The 20,115-nt window shown below is 35.0% G+C and overlaps 1 protein-coding gene across 1 annotated transcript; it reads left to right on the plus strand.

The window, feature by feature from the left end:
• Window positions 1–6,009: 6,009 nt before the first annotated feature.
• Window positions 6,010–14,309, plus strand: LOC106682260 (putative uncharacterized protein DDB_G0282133; the record flags this gene model as incomplete). Its single annotated transcript, XM_014423010.3, is given in 2 exon segments — window positions 6,010–6,912; window positions 9,298–14,309. A coding segment is annotated over 1 exon segment (4,716 nt). The 3' UTR covers window positions 14,104–14,309.
• Between the last annotated feature and the right edge of the window lie 5,806 nt (window positions 14,310–20,115).

The following is a 20,115-nucleotide window of genomic DNA, read 5'->3' on the forward strand; positions in this document are numbered from 1 at the left end:
AGCAAACACTCTAGAATCAAAATAAACAACGAACAAACGAAAAACGACAGGACTTTTTGAATGCCCTGGTATTTGTTCTCGACTAGGGGAAATTAATTTCAATCCTTGAGTGATGTAATAAGCTGGTAAGAGATGTGTGCACTGCCTCAGATTTTTTATTAAAAGTATTTGGTGCCTTTCAAATAAATATGTAGAGTGATGATTTTAATGATTATATTGTTTATTTTGATGCTAATGGTCCATGTTTCTTTAAATGCCAGGAACCCAACTAAGTTGTTATGGAAAAAATGGCCTTATCCATTCTAGAGACATTTCGAAAGAATTCTATTGGTCAGAAAAAATTATTTATTTGTCTTATGTTATGATTATTGAAACAAGATGTCCCTTCAGTGTTGTGGGCTATCACTTGCATGTTATTTATTTCACTGAGTTGGGAGGGGCCATTTTATTGATATTTCGTTAGTTAATTTTTTATTTTCGTATCCTCCTGTGGATATAAAAATAATAATTAAGTACAATAAGATGTGAATGAGAGTAATGCTTCCTTCGTTAGTTTTTTTTTTTTTTTCTAACTTCCTATATTTATTTATTGACAATACAATTATATATATTACTTACAAGCTAAGGAATATATATACACATAAAACACTTAATCTTGGTTTGCCTTACGGCATTATAAGATAAGACAAGCTTGGTCCGCTGAAGGCGGTTTTACATAAGTAGCTGCATTGCCAGTGGCTAACTAGGAATGGGGAGGGATCATTCCGGCTGGTGGAGTTCCTTTGTTAATTTTTTTAATTTCTAAACCTCTTTTATTAAAAAAAAAAAATATATAATACGGATTTATAAACCTTCGTTAATTAAAAAGAATTTTTCTTATGTACTTACTGCAACAAGGATGTATGGGGTTTTAAAAAACGGGTTTGAAAATTATAACAAGTTTATTATCATCTGTCGAATATTAATTTTGAATTTCCATATTTTTTTTTTTAAATATTGACATACCCTCACACTTTACCATTGCTATTGGACCAATATTTTGGTAACTTAAAGGGCTACATAATTCTTGCACTAGGCCAGTTGACTGTGCTGCTGACTAGCAGGAAGTGTCAGAACTAAAGGCTGGCTTTTCACTTTTCCATCATTAGAAATATGTATTCTTTTTAAACAGGTATTCGGCTCTAGCTACCTCCTTATAACTACAGACCATTAATTTTCAATTCCAAAAATATAATTTAAATTTATTTGTTTTATTCTTATTAATAATATTACTTCTTGAAAAAAATTGGAAGCTAAAGAAATTATTTAAAAATAATACTGTTCTAATTTATTGGATCTTTTGCTCTACATTTTATTCATCTAAATCAGGAGATCAACATAGTATCCCAGTGTAATCTCAACTAAAACCAGAAAGAGGTTGTAATGATGCACGAACTAGAATCATCCTTAAGAACCCACCCAGAGCACCAATGCCACCTGAAAGACACTCGAAGCTCATGAAGTCTTAACATTTTTTTCAAGACTAGTTAATTAATTATGTGAAATTTTGTTATTCTATAAGTACCAAATCATTATTACAATATCAATAAAATTAATTAACAGAGACCTCCTGGATTCAAATTCACTATTTGAATGCCTCTCGACATCAATGGCTACTGGAAGCTATATGCGATCCCATCTGACAAGGCTGATAGTACAACAGGTCCAAGAGGAGTAAAAAAGTCAGTTATTTCACCCCAAGTTTTGATTACTTCAATGAAAACTATGTATAATTACTATTAAAAATTGATGAATCTGCCAAGTAAAGTTTAGGGAATACAGAATAGCGATTGTTACAAAAGTTTAAAAAATTAATTTTTCATTCAGAGCTCTATATCGTTAAAACTACCACAAAACTATTTCTAGTTTTAGGTTTTCACCCAAGAGAACATCAATTAAAGTAGAGTAAATTTACTAAAATATGAACCTTAACAGACCTGTTTATGTTCATTAGTTCCCGAGATACAGTTTTTTAAAAAGCAACATTTCATGAAATATATATTAAAAAATTAATAGTTAGTGAATTTATTGTGGGAAATTTATATCTCAGGAACTATGAGACATCTATTAGCACTCAAATTAAAGTAGGTTTAATGTGCTATTAAATAGATTATAATGCTTATCTTCGTAAGTGAAGTAGTTTTCATGATATTTTCTGAAATAAATTCAAAAAATGTTGATTTTTAGTGTTTGGAAATAATTATTGATTTATCAAAAACTGTATCTCAGGAACCATTGAATGTACAAATGTTTGCCAGCAATCAAACCAAAGGAAATTTAACTTAATATAAAGTAGTTTATAACATTTATCTTCGTAGGGGCTGTAGTTTTTATGATATTTGTATATGAATATAACAAATAGAAATCAACTTATTTTAGCAAATATCATGAAAAATACTACTACAAAGATATACATCATAAACTACTTTATAGCAGACTAAACTAGTCATAAAAACGTCTAATGGGCCCTAATGAAGTCCTGCAAGGTGGGGAAAACATTGACCACACCTGAACCATCATCCTTTTATTATTTCTTTTAACATTTTGAAACTGCCGGCATTTCTTATTCCCCCTAACTATACTTGGCAAACTCACAAATTTTGACTAGTAGTTATACCTAGTTTTCATTAAAGTAATCAAAAATTGGGGTGAAATAACTGACTATTTTCTTCCATTGGACTCTTATATTATAATAGGTTCCATTTGAGCCCCTTTGGAGCTTAAAGTCTTGCTTAGTGAACAAGTGTTTTCTGAGTTTTTACTTCAACATTCTTTCCTTAGACTCAAAAGTTTCAAAGACTTGTTCCTCCTAGGCTTGTTCCAGATCAGGAGACTGGTGCTCTCTATTGGTAGAATCATATACTTATAATGTCTGCAGACTGGATCTATCCAGCATTGTGGTAATGTTGAAAGACTGAAGCCCTTTTGTTTATTAAATACTGCTGTCATGAATCAGAGCTTAATCAAAAAAATATAAAACATTGTAAATTATGATAGGACTATGAGATGACAAGTATGAAAGTTAAAATGAATCGAATAAATTACTAATGACAAATTTGATTATCATTCATTATTCATTATTTTATTTATTATTAATATTTTAGTATATTAATTTTAACTTTCATATTCTTTTAAACAACTCTATTCATTTGAATTTTCTAAATGTCATACAAATATTATATATCAATATCCACTTTATTGGTGGGCAATGAAGAAATCAGTGACCCAGGTAGGAATAAAATCAAAACTGTTCTCAAGCTGATGTTATGAGGTCTCTTGCCCCAATATGGAAAATCAACGTGACCTCAAATACATAAGCTTGAGGAAGTATGATGGTTTTTAATTGATCACATAACCACTGAATTAATCAAGATAAAATACTGTTATATATTGTTCAATTTGGAGTCACCAATAAGGTGATAAGTAGTATGGTGGGGATAATGATGACATTTTGAGAACAATCCATTGTGTACAAAATAATTTTAGCAAATCAAAACTGATTTATGAGTTTGATTTTGGGTTGTAAATAAATCATAATTTTTATAATTGATCTTATATGGAAGCTTTTAGCCAATTGTAGAGAAAGTTTCTTGAACATTCTTTATTTTAATGCCAATATATCAATACTTGGCGGTTGGCATTATGAGTATATTTCTGCAGAGAAGTATACTGAAAATTCTCTTGGGAAGAAACCAAGTCCACTACGTCTAACCACATTAAGAGGCCAGGGTGTTGACAAATTTTTTTAAAAATACATCATTAAGACATTTTAGTCACTTATAATCTAATAAAAAAGACAAAAAATTACAAAATAATAAATTTAAGTTGTAAAATAATTTATTGGATTGAATGATAACATTTATTCTTTTAGAAGTTTATTTGAAAATAATGCTAAAGAAGACGTGTTCAGAGAACTTTTTTAAGTTCCTTTCTTTTTCATGCCTTTCACCACTTTATAAGACCTTATATACAAATAATTGATTTATTATGTGCTTTGAATATTTCTTATCATTGTGTTTTGAAATAAAATAAACATTTTTTATAATTATGAGAGATAGTTGACCGTGGATGATGAATGAGGAGAAGATGGTTGGGGGTGCGGTCAATGAAAAACACAAATAAGTACGATTAACTTATTTTAATGTGCCAACGTTTCGGCTAGAGTTTCTAGCCTTCTTCAGGGCTAAAAACAGAACAAGATAACAACCACAGTAAGTATAGAAAAATTTAAAAAAAAATAAAAAGAAAGTATAAACAGAATAATTTTACAAAATAGAATTAATAAAATTAATAAAATGAAGTGATGAGAGAAGCGGGAAATAAAATAAAATGTAATATAAATGAAATAAAATGTATACATAGGTAATTGAAAAAGTGGGCAAAATAACATAATTAAGGAAATGAAATAAAAAAAAAAAAAAATTATACAATGCAAAGAAGTATGAACACATTAGTTATTATTAATTTAAAATTAAAATATGAAAAGAAAATGAAAATTGAGAGGAAGAAAATATATGTAACAATAATAGATGATAAAGAGGCAAATTATAAGTATAGTGTACAAACGTTTTAGCTGAAACGTTGGCACATTAAAATAAGTTAATCGTACTTATTTGTGTTTTTCATTGACCGCACCCCCAACCATCTTCTCCTCAAACATTTTTTATGTTATCCAATGAATTCAACGTTCTTGTTAGTTATGAATATAGCTGATTAAATGTTTTATCTCTGTACTAAGGCAACTCTTAGTTTTGTTGATTTGAATTTTTTTCTAGTTCAAGAATGTTAATTTTTTCTCTTTATAGTTATATTATTACTTTCTATGTTTGTAATTTGTAAAAGTAGATATTTGTTTAAAAGAATAGATGAGTAAATTACAAATTATATTAAAGTAAAATTATTTGTTTTTTAAAGATTTGTAGTTATTAATAAATTGATTTTACTTATACCAGATCAAAAGTAAGCCTTCTATCAAATACATAAATAAATTCGTTAGAGCTGTTAGTCGATGTTTATGTCGAGGCCATTTATGTAGAGTTATATTAGGATTGATATAAAATGTTGCTATTTCTTAGTTTATTTTGTCAATAGCCTAAAATAATATTGATTATCTAGCATGAGTTTCTTCAAATGAAATGTACACTATTATTTTGGATTTACAATAAGAATTGAAACATTCTATTAATTTATTTTTTAGTACATAAATGAACTGCAATATTAGTCTATAAAAATCTTATACAAGAAGGTATGTATAAAAACAAAATCAACTTTGCATGTAAGTATAAAGATTGCTACAAGCATCTTGTACTGTTACTCCTTAGAGCTTCTAGCTGAACTCAACAGATGGAGCTAATAGCTTTCATCAGCCCGAAACAAGGGGCCTTGATATACTGCTATATCGATACTTTCCATCCGATAATTCCGATACAAGTATCGATACGGTGTTTATTCTATTCGGACCTTTTGCTGGATCATCTATGTTCCAACATCACGCAGAGGCCCCTCACCGCTAAATAGTTTAGCAGAATGCTCACAGAATGGACAAATCAAAACTCAGCCGAGTATTTCACTGTATACCTTCAAGTACCTACGGTCGAAAAAGGTTGTATTTTATTTGATTTATGTAAGACATACGTAATGCAATTTACTAATTCATGTTTTATTTCTGTTTTAGTGATCCGAAAAAAAAAAATAATCCACACGCTTGCCTCTTGCCGCAAATTCAAGACTAGTATAAATGTTTGGTAAACGGAGGAAGCAACAATCATCGGTACCCAAAAGTGTTCTTGTAACTCTTGTCAGCTTCAAATTCATATAAATGCTACTACCTACATAACCTATAAATCCAACTATCGTTTTAGGATTTTGATCTAATACTTATTAATTTAATTATCAAAACATATAGTTCCATTATAAAGTTATTTTTGTACTATGTTAAATAAAATATGATCCGCTAAAGTTAATTGAAAGATTTGGAACAAAGTATTTACATATAATTTTAAAATATATGATATATTAGCCAGCCAATCCAAATAACTCATGTCAGCACGTGTAGAGGCACCTTAAGGTATTGAAACAACTTTTTGCGGAGGGGCCAAATCAGAAATTTTCTAACTTACCTGAAATCGGCGGAATATTCTGTAAAAATGTTCCTTTCTAGACATTTGTGAAAAACCTAGCTCTCTAAAGTGTGTTTGTAAGCTATTTTGAATATAATAACCTCCCTGAGCCATTTTTTTCATAAATTTTGAGGTAGGTTCTTATATTTTCAAATTTTTCAGACCTTCAAATTATTATGGAAGGAGTAAGGTCACTTCACCCCCTTCCCAGTAACGACGTCACTGTTGCCATATTCAACTTTTCTTTTTATCATTATTACTCAGTATCAATAATAATGACAATGTCCCTTTTAACTATATTCCCATCCACACAACAAATAAAATGTTTTGTTTTTTTAAGCATTAAACACAGATACAGCTTGGTTTACCTACATACATATTGTGTATACAATAGAACACTGAATAAGATCACTTTGTCTAAGGGCATAATTCCAAGAACATTAGAATTAGATAATAACTATAGCATTTCGTTAGCGTCGAGCTTATTCATCAGATGGTATCAAAAACAGTAATAGGAATGTGCACCCTATATTAGGATTAAGATGGTTTGAGGAATACATGGTGTATTACTATCAACAGAAACAATGAAAATGTCACCTGAATCATTAGAATTTGAGTTATACTTGACAAATCCATGTGATAAAAATGAAAACGTTTTGTGTAACAACTCCATTATGCGCATCTGTTTTGTTGGGATAGTACTGGAAGTGTAGGCCTGCAGCTGGATGAGTTGGTGACCTCTCAGATCACAAGGGTAGGTAACTCTTCATCACGTCACATTATCTTATCTTTTAATAAAAACATTTGCATTTGAAACATATTTTTATCCTAAATTATGATAAGAAAGCTACAATAATCTGCTTTGCAACAGTAATTTATAGGTTCTAGTATCAACCATTTATCCACATTACAGTTTGTTATTACTATTATTTCTTGTCAATAAATCAAATAATTTTTGTCCCAACATATTAAAGTAACCATGGTGATCTCAATGTTTCCCTGTAGCTTATCGCTGCATTCCTTAGTAGTGGCACATAAACAAAAAAAAAGTTCCGATTTATTTTGTTTTATAAAGATAGTACCGTAGACTTGGGTTACTTTCTCTCATTGGGATCTTCTTAGATCCTGTACCAAAGCTAGTAGGTTTCTGAATGAGATAAAGAAACAATCTCCAAAAAGGAAACCAGAGCTGTACTGAGGGGTCGGCCAAAACAAATAAAGAGGGATTGAATTAGGTCTGAGCGTGCAGGCTTTGGTTTGCACGATTGAATTTGTTTTAATTTGGTGATGTTAAATAGAGGGATTGAAGGATTGGATTTGTTTTAGTTTGGAGGTGTTAAATGGAGTGAAAGAAGGATTGAATTTGTTTTGGTTTGGAGGTGTTAAAAGAGGGATTGAAGGATTGGATTTGTTTTAGTTTGGAGGTGTTAAATGGAGTGAAAGAAGGATTGAATTTGTTTTGGTTTGGAGGTGTTAAAAGGAGTGAAAGAAGCTTTGAATTTGTTTTGGTTTGGAGGTGTTAAATGGAGTGAAAGAAGGTTTGAATTTGTTTTGGTTTGGAGGTGTTAAAAGGAGTGAAAGAAGGTTTGAATTTGTTTTGGTTTAGAGGTGTTAAATGGAGTGAAAGGAGGTTTGAATTTGTTTTGGTTTGGAGGTATTAAATGGGGTATTCTGGGTATTCAGTTGTAGTGGTATAGTATCTCATAGGACATCCGGGCGCCACTGCTGGTACTCAACTTCCTTTTACTTTAATTATTGGAATTTCTGGGTACCAGTCTATTTATTGAGTGCAGTGGCAATTCGGGGTACCTAAGGCTTTTTGTTTTTCGTTCAGCATAGAATTTATAAGTCCTTAGTATAAGTCTTAGCAGTTTCCAAAAATAACTTGAAATGGTGAAGAGCAATAGTTTTCCTTTTTTTCACTTGTTTCATGAACTCACAAAGCTGACGATATTTCCTCACCTTCTCTGCTAAAAATAGTTGATGTTTGGGTAAGGACTTTTTCTTTTTAACGAAAGTTCTATGTTTTTTATGTTAGGAGTTAGTGGCCTCTACTTGGTTCTGTACAGCGAAGAGCAAACCCTGTTTTACTGGTTCGCCCTTTCTTGAATTGGGCTTGGCCTAAAAGAAAGTGCTAGTCAGGTTACTGACCTATCTTAACCAGATTACTAACCTGTCCTAACCAGAGTGGAGAGGTCAAAGTGCTAGTCAGGTTACTAACCTACCCTAACCAGAGTGGAGAGGTCAGTAGTTACCAGGGAATTAAAGTCAACCTGCCCAGAACGAAAATGAACCGGTGCCTTAGCTCACTAGAATGGCCTCAAAGTGAATCACTATTGACAGCAGAGGCGGCCTAAGCTGATGCGAGATCCTATGCCAACCTTTTCTGCAAGGCCCATTATCGAAGAACCCAAAACTATTGTAGTTCATTTAATTTTTTTATTTCTTCCGCTACTTTACGGTTACAGGACAGAACTTCCAACTTAAATTTATTCTAATCATGAGAAGATTTTATGAGCGAGACCCGGACGTGTCGCATATACCTGAGCCCTACTCTGATTGACATTATCGTTCCGCAACTGTTGTTTCGGCTTCAGTAGCTGTTGACGTGAAGTGGTTGAGGAGTCCCTTCCTGTTTCGGCTTCAGTAGCTGTTGACGTGAGTGGTTGAGGAGTCCCTCCCTGTTTCGGCTTCAGTAGCTGTTGACGTGAAGTGGTTGAGGAGTCCCTCCCTGTTTCGGCTTCAGTAGCTGTTGACGTGAAGTGGTTGAGGAGTCCCTTCCTGTTTCGGCTTCAGTAGCTGTTGACGTGAAGTGGTTGAGGAGTCCCTTCCTATTTAATCGAGAGTAAGCCCCAAAGCAATATTTTTGATAAAATACTAAAAGTAATCTGACCTTATGCGGAATGGAGGTTTTTGTAATGTTGAAAACAACCAACTATTGGAATATAACTTAGTACTTGATATTTAGCACTTGATAATAACCTATTATTTTTACGATGTCGAAAATGAGTACTTAAGTTGAAGTGTCGCACATCACTGACTACTTTAAGGCCAGGAATGCATAGTTTAAGGTTATTTTAAAATTTAAAATATCTTCATAAAACATATTTAATGGACTAATTTTATTTTTATGTTTTAGGTCGTTTGTTGGGAAATCTCAGTAGATGTGGAACAGAGGAATAGAATATTGTAAATCAAAAATACTCATTTCTGATTCCATCAAGTAACGATGGCTGAAATTCGAGCGAATCGTGAATATAAATTTAAGGAGTTCTCCATTTCGGAGGAGATTCCGAAGAGCCCTCCCATAAAGACGAAACGTTGGACATATCGCGACACGAATCCAAACAGTGGAATCTATAGCCGACCAATACAAAGGAAATGGAATTCAAAAGACTCCGCTAATTCAAATTGGTCTGGTGATAACCACCAGCATACAAACTCACCACAAACATCCCATATAATTCAGCAATATGTCAAACCTACCAAAAAACCAGAGTCTGATCTCAGGGCTGAGTTTTTTAATGCATATAAGAAATATTACAGGAGAGTTGATATAAAAAGAGTTGAAGTACAGTCAACTCTCAATGTAGATGCCAAGTTTCAGGGGCCTGATGAATCAGTCGAAGGAGAGAGTTCTTTGTACAAAGAGAAAGAGTGCATGGAGATCAATATAGTAATGGACACAGAGAAGAATGATGCTTTAGTAAGTGGCAAAGTTAGACGAACTGTTCTAAGTGTAGAAGAAGGCACTCGTGGAAAAGAAAGTATCAGATCCGATAAAATGATCATTGGCGCTCCAAAAGAGTTGGGAATCAGTGAGCAGAATATGGTCAGGCGTGAAAACATGCTTGACGAATCAGGTTATTATTCTTCCCAAGACAAATCGAACTGTTTTCAAGAAAATCATCAGGAAATGAAACCAAAGCTAAACCGGAACTTTGTTCCTTTTGCTGAAGTAGCTCAGAACAATATCAATATTGGGTCTAAATCAGGTAAGACTTTGTTGCAAAGTTCTGATAAAGTTTCGCTATTCAATGATGAACGATATGCTCCCTATTCTAACAACGATATCGTTAAAAAAACAGATTTGTTTATTGGTAACACTGACAGCGGTGCGTGCTGTTCTCTGACCCAGGTGGCGGCTGGGAACGATCAAACAGTTATAGGTGTCGATGGACTTCTTGAAGACGACGAAAAAATTGAGTATGTAGGAACTGTTGAAAGAACGCCCTACTACCCGGAAAGGAAACCGAATGTTGAAGATTATGATTATCCTACTCCTTCTTCAGGGAATGCTGCAAAGAGCATCTATGTTGATTCCAGCTCGAACAATGTAAATCATCATGGACAGAAATCAAAATTTGATGAAATTCCGGCAGCCCGGGAGCCTCCTAGTAGACACGATCCGAATCATTCAAATTCAGACAGTTCTGATGTTGAAGATGTGATCACAGGATCTATTAAGGAGCCAGGTGAAAATCCTAAAAACAGTGTTTCCAATTTTAGAACTAAATCAGTTGAAGAACCTCCTTCCACTAAAAGCTTGGAGGAGACTCAAAATCACCTGGCTCTGACAACAGAAGATAAGGTTACAAAGTCCGAATCAGGGATAAGGTTTCGTGGTTTACGTGGTGGCCCTTTTAAGGAATCCAATAAGAAAGTTCTACGATCTCTAGTTGTTAATTTGGAAAAAAGTGATCCTAATAATGATGGAAATATAGTAAAACGAGAATATAACAGTTTTCCTCAAAAAGAGCAAACTAATCTGACTCAAAGATCTGAAAGTAAAGGCGTTTCGAACCTAAAAAGAAGAGATGTTTTCCGTAATGCTCAAAAATCTTATATTGCAGATAACAATCCAGAATTTCTCACATCTCCTCAGTTTAAGTTTTTTGACCGTACTAATTCGAATAACGAGGAACCTGAAAAATTTCAAAATACTGATTCCAAAAATCAGTTTTCTGAGCACAGATCATTTAAATCTGTAGAAAGGGAAAACGTAGCGGGACCGTCTGTAATATGCGACGACAAAAAGAATACCACAGAAGATCCCGCTGAATTATTACAAACAAATAAATTAATAGAGTCCAGTGAGGACTCAGATTTATCTGATTATGATTCTTATTCTAGCCTACAGTCGTTTTCTAATTGGAATAGCAATCGCAAAATATCAGGCGGCAGCAAAGATCAGCCGGAATTCAGTAAGAGAGACTATCAAATCCATTGTCGAAGCTCAGAAAAACGGATGGAAAAGACACGTCTAAAAGAACTTTCTAAAACTCCAAATGATACTGTAGGAAAAGAAAATGAAAACGAAGGAGCTGGAATGCGCCTTCCTCACAGGCGATATTCAAACATTACTTCTTTTCAGAGCAAGAACATTCTTCCTAAACATCATTCTTCGGATAAAGGTTCAAGGGGTTGGGACAGCCATTGTGCAAAACAGGAGCGAAAACTGGAAATATGTAATGAAAAAGTTGATGTTTCGGTAGATGAAAAAGAAGATTGGATGAATGAGAGAAATGGAGTTGTTTCTAAGAATCATGACACTAAAGAATCATTCGAAAAAAGAGGAATGCAACAGATATCCAGAAGAAATATGCCCAACAGTTCTGCTATCGGAAATCATCAATTTACTGAACAACAAGCAGTAACAAGGGCATACAAAACAAAACAGTTTCTGGGCGGGCCAAACAGAGTGGCGGTGGATAATGAGGAAAATAAAGAATTCAGCAAGAAAGCTCCAGACAAATGCAATATTAGTGAGCAGTCGAAGATCATTTTTAATGGTTGTGATAAAAAGTTGTCGAAGTCATCCAATTCCGAATCTTTGCAAATTGGACCAACGTGTGCGGTTCAATACGTCCCTCACGACCAACAAAACAATTATGATGAGACCTGGGAAAAAAAAGAAATGGATGGCCGCTGTCACAGAGGATCAACTTTAGCATTCCACTGCAACCATCAAAATGTAACGGACTTTATTTGTAAGAAACGAAATGAAACACACTCCCGACACTGTTGCAATAATTCGCCTTCTTTATTTCATGATAACTGCTTAAATAAATGTCGTCACGAGATGATTTGTAATGGACATTACGAACCTAGTAGCAGCAATAATTCATGTGGTTATCACTACGCTGCCAATAACAATTGTGATTGTGAGAATTTCAACAATGGATGTTACCGCAGCATGAGGAAGAATAATAACATTTATCCATGTCACGTTAGGGATAGCAATTTAAGTTGTCTCAGCCGAAATAATTACAACTGTCCGATGTCTAACAGGCACCGTAGGCGTAATGGTTGTTCGTGCCAGGAAGGAAACAGGGACTACTGCCAGGAAGGAAACAGGGACTACTGCCAGGAAGGAAACAGGAACTACTGCCAGGAAGGAAATAGGAACCACTGCCAGGAAGGAAACAGGAACCACTGCCAGGAAGGAAACAGGAACCACTGCCTGGAAGAAAACAGGAACCACTGCCAGGAAGGAAACAGGAACCACTGTCTGGAAGGAAACAGTAACCACTGTCAGGAAGGAAACAGGAACCACTGTCTGGAAGGAAACAGGAACCACTGTCAGGAATGTGGCGAGGAACAGATGAGGCTGCTGCTTAAGGAATGTTCAGGAAATTTCCAGAAATCCAATCAGCTGCTTTGTTGTTGCCATCGCTGTTCAACTGAAAAGAGATTAAGTGATGCTTGCACAGAAATAGGAAAGTGCTCTGGTCGTGGCTGCTCCGGTGAAGGACGAATTAACCCTTCTCCTTTTGAATTCGACCGCAAAGGACAATGGATCACGACTGGTCATCAGCCGGGGAGGAATGCTAACAAATGCCCAGTTGAGGCGAATATCGAACGGAATGTGGAATCTTCAGCGAAACCTATTGCCCGGAATAATGACATTAAAGAATCACTTGTGAAGGACCTCGGGATCCCTAGTCCAGTCTATTCATCTAATAACGGTAATCGTTACACTCAAGAATGTTCGTCTAGTGATATCCCTAATAGAAATAATCCATACATTTATGAAAATGAAGGTAAAAACGTGTACAGGGCCGAATCCACCGAGAAAGAAAGTATCAGGAGTCATTTCTTAAGGGACCAAGGACCAACAGGACGAAAGTATTATTACAGTCCAGTCGATAGCGGAGAGGTTGATTTCAATTTTACGGATTGGGTTGATCCTTCTGCTATCCAAGATGAAATGAAAGAGCCTGCTGCAAAAACAATACCAGGAGAAAATCTTTGCAGTGTTGAGGAAGCGAAACGAATCTCAGGTGAAGGTGAAGTGTTTAGTACTAGGGATTCATTCAATACATGTGATCGTAATATAGAAGGTACTAATGCGCCCATTGAAGGATCAGATCATCCGATCAGTGACCCACTTTTTCTTTGCGAGGAACAATGGGATATTGACGAAGAAGGCAGTTCAGATTTCGAACCTATTTATCTTCGGGAAGAACATTGGGAGCCAGGGGATGAAGAAACAGGAGTAAATCAATATTTTCCCAGAGACTCCCGTTCAACATCTGTTCGTCTCCCAAACGGTATCAGCTGTCTCTGGAAGGGATGTAGATCAGGCGACAGTCAACCGGTAGGAAGAAGCAGAAACTTTTCAGAGGAAGAATCTAGAATATGGTCTAACGTCCATGCTGTAAGTGATCCCAGTTTCCACTGCGAACAACAGTGGGGCAGTGATGAGGAGAAGTGTAAGGACCATAAGTTTCAATCGACACTGCCCAAGAACAGGACGAAAAAGAAAAATGGACGTGACAGAAGGTCATTCAACCCAAGAAGATGGGACATGGTCACGGATTTACCTAAAAACGAATATTTTATAACACAGAATAGGAACAACAATGGCCAAAACAATTACGAACTTGTTAACTTGAGAGACAATATGGTATTCCGAAACAGGATATACTACTCGAATAATTAACTGTTTGTCGAAGGAATTAGTTGAGGAAAATCCAATGGGAGGTAAACGGTCGGCTGCAGGGAGTTTGGAATTTTTCGGTCCTTCTTTGGGTGTTCTTACTTCAAAATTGAATCTAATAATCATGTTCTACATTTAATTATTTTCTTTGTAATGTTAATTAACATTGTACACTTTATAAAATTCATTAAAGCGCTATTTAAAATGTTTCTCTTTTATTTTATAGAGATTATATAGACATAGTGATCATGGTTAGTTATCTTTTAATTTTAACAGTTTCACTGAAACTTTCCTTCTCATTGGAAAATAAATTTCATTTTTAACCTTTTTACATAAACATTTCAGCTGGAATTTTATTTTATCGGGATTCTTGAAACATCTTTAAACACAGGATATATATAGAAGGGTTCGGCAACACACATTTTTGTCATCATTTATAGTTAGTACTATTTGTAAAGGGATCGATGCTTTTGTCTTGTGCGACGAGCTTGACTTGGAAGCCTCCATGTCCTTTGAGGTGCATACGCCATAGACTCAGTACTCGACCCATATATTGTCCATATACTCAGTAGCTCGGGAAGACCCATATCATGTCCATAGACTCAGTAGCTTGAGAGGACCCATATCATGTCCATAGACTCAGTAGCTCATAGACTCAGTAGCTCGGGAGGACCCATATCATGTCCATAGACTCAGTAGCTCGGGAGGACCCATATCATGTCCATAGACTCAGTAGCTCGGGGGGACCCATATCATGTCCATAGACTCAGTAGCTGGGGAGGACCCATATCATGTCCATAGACTCAGTAGCTCGGGAGGACCCATATCATGTCCATAGACTCAGTAGCTCGGGAGGACCCATATCATGTCCTACCGTGTAAAAACGGTAGGAAAGTAATTCTTTAGAATACCTTTCAGGGTCGTCATACACTATCGGTTCCATTCTTCAAATGTCGTCACGTGTAACTTCCTTCCAAGCATTATGTTAATGTACGTGGAAAATTCATAAGGACGTACCTTTCTGCTGATGTTTGTACATTAGTTAAAAGGTTTTAGAATACAAATGCACAATAAGCCATTCACACCAATAACCTATTATCTCTTTCAATAACTATCATAATAGCTCTTCTTGATACTTGGAGCTGTACTGATCTGCACTTAAAGCGGTTCAAATTAAATGACACTTATTATTAATTAAAGGAAACTTATTAACCATACGACCCTTTTTATTATTATCCACATTAATCCAATTGAGCCATTCCGTGCATTAAAAATAGAACCAAAGCTCAGCTCTTTCAATTCATCATGACTAGTTTCAACAATGCCATAATTTAAATAAGAAAATATTAAAATATCAAATTATATTTTTCATTTAGATTTTACTATGAATGGTAATCCTCTTTTACATTCTCATTATAAATTATTAGTCAATGAAAGTCTATATATATAAATAGTGAATGATGGTTGATTGATTCATTGGTTATGGATGGTTGATTGATTCATTGGTTATTGTTGGTTGATTGATCCATTGTGTTATGGTTGGTTGATTGATTCATTGTGTTATGGTTGGTTGATTGATTCATTGTGTTATGGTTGGTTGATTGATCCATTGTGTTATGGATTTCTGACTCATTTCATACTTTTAAGTAAAAAAAATATAAATTATATGTTTATTTTTAATTACTATGGAGTGTATAATTTTTCTGTAGTAGAAACATTGTGAATTGATTGTACATCTTTCTTATGTTAGAAGTTTTTTTAAAATGTTTATTTTTATATTTCATATATAAAAATACATTGAAACATAAATACAAACTAGTATGTTATTTATTATTTTTTTACATTAAAGAACATTTATTGTTATTTAATTATTGTTTAGTTTTATTAAATAAATAAATAAAAATGTAATGTTGGACAGTTCCCTATCTAAGATCACCGAATCTTTTTCGAAATTTTTGGTGTTGAGTTGAAGTTTCGATCAAGATTAAACATTGTTTGCTCATAGCTAAAAAATCATATATTTTTTGATATTTTATAATGAATTGTGTTTACTTTGTAACCTCTGCTATTTTAGATGCTCATTTAAAAGATAACCAGTGGCCTAATGGAACCTATTAGTTAGCAAAGCAATGATTTACTCGAAATATTTTAAATTACGTTTAATGAAGAAGTGTTTGAAATTGCTCCGAGTAGGAAAAGAGTGGCTGGCTGGGGCGAGTGGTTCACATTCCGGCCGGGACCAAGGTTACAAGGGAGCCAATGAAATGGGAATACAAAGAGAAGAAAATATCCTCAGAGCAAAACTTACTTTTTTATCAGACAAATTGCACAATGATTAGCAGATTCTCCAGACCAAAACATTAATTAACTTATCAGTTCTCAGTGTAAACACATAATTAAAGAAACGAAGGAAAGGAAGCTTTGTTGTCATACAACAAACATGTTCAGAATATTCTTCTACATTTACATAATAGATGTTGGCATATTGCTTAGTATAATATTATTTCTGTACCTGTCTATTTGTATTCAAACCCATGTAATAATTGTATCAAGTAGGACAATTAATATAGTTTTGGGGAAATGTCAGGTATTAGTGCTACTGCCATGGCCCCGTCACAATTTCAGGTATTAGCGCTGCTGCCATGGCCCCGTCACAATTTCAGGTAATATTGCTACTACCATGGCCACGTCACAATATCAGGTATTAGTGCTACTGCCATAGCCCCGTCACAATTTCAGGTTACAATTGAATGTACTCGGATCAGTACATGCTTAGTAATGTGATTACCACCCAAATAGTCACATCAGATGTGGATCAGTACATGCTTAGTAATGTGATTACCACCCAAATAGTCACATCAGATGTGGATCAGTACATGCTTAGTAATGTGATTACCACCCAAATAGTCACATCAGATGTGGATCAGTACTGCTTAGTAGTTTTACATTTTTTTAAAATTTCACCCACAGGTTTCGCTTGTGCAGGAGCTTAAGTATTTCTCTTGGCATGCCTAATTGGTCCGTATCTCCACACTCCTATACATGAAATATATTGTAAGAGAAAGTATTGCGATCGTGAAAAATTTTGAAATCGTGTTTTCAATATAAATACATGATTTTCCCTAAATGCTGTGAATGCTGTCTTATGTAGATCCTTAGGGTGCATATTGATTCGATGATATTCGGCCTTCAAGTCCAATGTGCTGAATACCGTCGCCCTGCTCAGCCTGTCTAAAATGTCTTGAAATCTGGGGATCGGATCCTTTTCGTCTATGGTATTCTAGTTCAGCTTCCTGTAATCTATCAACACTCTCATTTTCAGTAATTTCACCTGGCGTACTCTTCTTTATAACCGCCCACAATGGACTATTGTATGGGGTTGTACTGTCAATAATTATTCCCTGGTGTTTTAAACTTTTGATCTCTTTCCGGATGTGGTGACGTAGCACCCGCGGGTATCTCCTCTCTTGGCCATATGTAACCTTATCTTCTTTGAGGATGATCTCATGGACTGTCTTCCCCGTTGCCCCAAGTATGTCTCCTTCTTTAAAAAAAATGTCTTCATATTCTCTCCTAAGTCTCCTTCTCTAGTCCTCAGCCGGATTAATTACTCCGACCCTTGCGCCAACGGTTTTTCTTTGTTGATGACATTTGTGTATTTATCCCCAACCTAATTCTACATTTTCTCTCGATATTATTAAACCAATCACCCACATTCCCAAGCATGTCACAACCCATCTCTATTATAGGCAGACCGATTCCGAGTACACACAGACCATAAACCCCTCCATCATACACATGGTTTGGGAGGCTGAAGGAATCATTGGTGGAAGGAAATCCTTAGCCAGTACAATATCGAAATTTCGTAGAAGCCCAGAAAAGATAACGTAATTGCAGACTGGCTATCCCGTGTTAACACGATACATGCGATAGTAGAACAGGGGGAAGCGTTCGGAGACGTGCGCAAATTTTTGAGGGAGTGGACGCCGGTGAATGATGAGAGTCAAAGCACACTGGAAGGAGGCACCCCAGAAGCGACTTCGGGAGATGAGAGCGCAGGCAACGAACGGCCGACGGAGATGGATCAGATCGGGGAAATCATAAACGACAAGCCTCGGAAAAATTATCAGGAAATCCAGGACCACGGGTATGATGAAGATAGGGTACGGGAGGTATAGGAAAAGATCCATAATGACAAACTGCTTGGCACCGGGAGTCAAAGAAGATCAACTCATCTCAAAGACGCGTCTAAACCAGGAAAGTTGTATCACTTATACTTGGGAAACAGGGTTATCTGGGAGAAAATAAAGAGGCTGTAGAGATCGGAGCAGATCGGGGTGGACTGCGTGTTTGTCCGATGTACGTTAATGATTGAAACCTTAGGAATGAAGAACGACAAAAGGAGGTTACCCTTGCTTACCATCGAGGAAAAACCAATCATCGAGGATTGAGTGAGACACTGCATGCCCTAAAACGTCGGTATTTTTGGTAGGGAATGAAACAAATGGTATAAGAGACTATTGAAAATTGTGACATATACCTGAGTACAAAAAATGATAAGTAACCACCAAAAACCACGCAGTAATAGGAGCATTACGAAGTTGGTTCCAATTTTATGAAATCTCAGACCAAATTTTACTTATTCTTCTTGTTTATAAAGTACATAAGTGTACTGTTCATTTTTCTGATGCTTATCATACCTGTTCATAAAGTACACAAGTGTACTGTTAATATTTCTGATGCTTATTATATATATTCATAAAGTACACAAGTGCACTGTTCATTTTTATTTCATGAATCGTTTTGGAAGCTATTGAGAAAAAAAGATATTTTTCTTTTACAACGTTTACAAAGAAATAGAATTTCAGGGTATGGTGCTTAATGCTTGTTATAAAATAAGATTCAATTCTTTAGTACGAAGCTATATCTCCAAATATTGCTGGCTTGGGCTTTGTTCTTGGCAATTCCTAAATGAATTGACTAAATACGTGTGGTAACTATTTCAAAATGCAAAATGACCACTTACTTAATATCGAAATCATGAATTAGCTACTAGGGTTCATAATTTGCAGAGAAGCCACACAGCCAATGCTATAATTATCTTGTTTTGTTTTCCTAGCGAGCAATACTTCATCGCGCACTGTAGCAGTAGAAAACTGGAAATGACCAAAGGCCTTGATCGAGATTCTGGTTTGTGACCTTGGCCGTGGTGTTAACACGATCTCTAGCAATTAAATACGGAAAGATGCGAACTCGAGACTGAGATGTAAGCTCTGGATATATTAAGTATTATTGCTCTGGATATATTAAGTATTATTGTTTATTATTGCTCTGGATATATTAAGTATTATTTTTTGAGACAAATACCTGCAGCGTTTGTAGAGGACAGTGTTGTCTCCACAGGTCGGCGTAAAAAATAAAATAATTAAATTAAAAATTTTTAATTTAAGTAAACTTATATATTTACAAAAAAAATGTATGGTATATTACATATGATAAGATTTTAATTCCGTTCTCAATTGAAAATGCACCTTTGTATATGATAAAAGATAGAAGGTCATATTATATTACACATTTTATCCTGCCTGCAGGACAATCATCACATTCGTCTTCCAATTGACGAATTTTATTCCGAAAAGTTTTAAAGATCTAATACATTACAACAACCCTTCCTCTTTTTCTATTTACTTTTTGCTTGAATATTTCATCAGGAAGGCAATTGGTACAAGAAAAGTACCTCCGGGGAGGAGAAGGATGAAGGAGTTCATTCATTGCATTTGGGAAAGGACGATGACTAAAAGTTTTTGAGTCTTCAAGTGGACGTGTAGATTATCGAACAGGATTAAGGAAGAATGGCAACGAGGTAGTGAAGGTTAACTAGCAAGATTTAGGTTGCGCTGGAACAAGATTTAAGACCAATATCATAACAATAACATTCTGAACCTCTTGTTTTCTAATCTTCCAGTTCTTCTTCTCCTGCTCTCATAACTGGGTAAAATTCGAATGCAATGAAGT

The sequence above is a fragment of the Halyomorpha halys genome, unplaced genomic scaffold (assembly GCF_000696795.3).
Source record: "Halyomorpha halys isolate HHAL.00 unplaced genomic scaffold, Hhal_1.1 Scaffold399.1, whole genome shotgun sequence".
Lineage (NCBI taxonomy): Eukaryota > Metazoa > Arthropoda > Insecta > Hemiptera > Pentatomidae > Halyomorpha > Halyomorpha halys.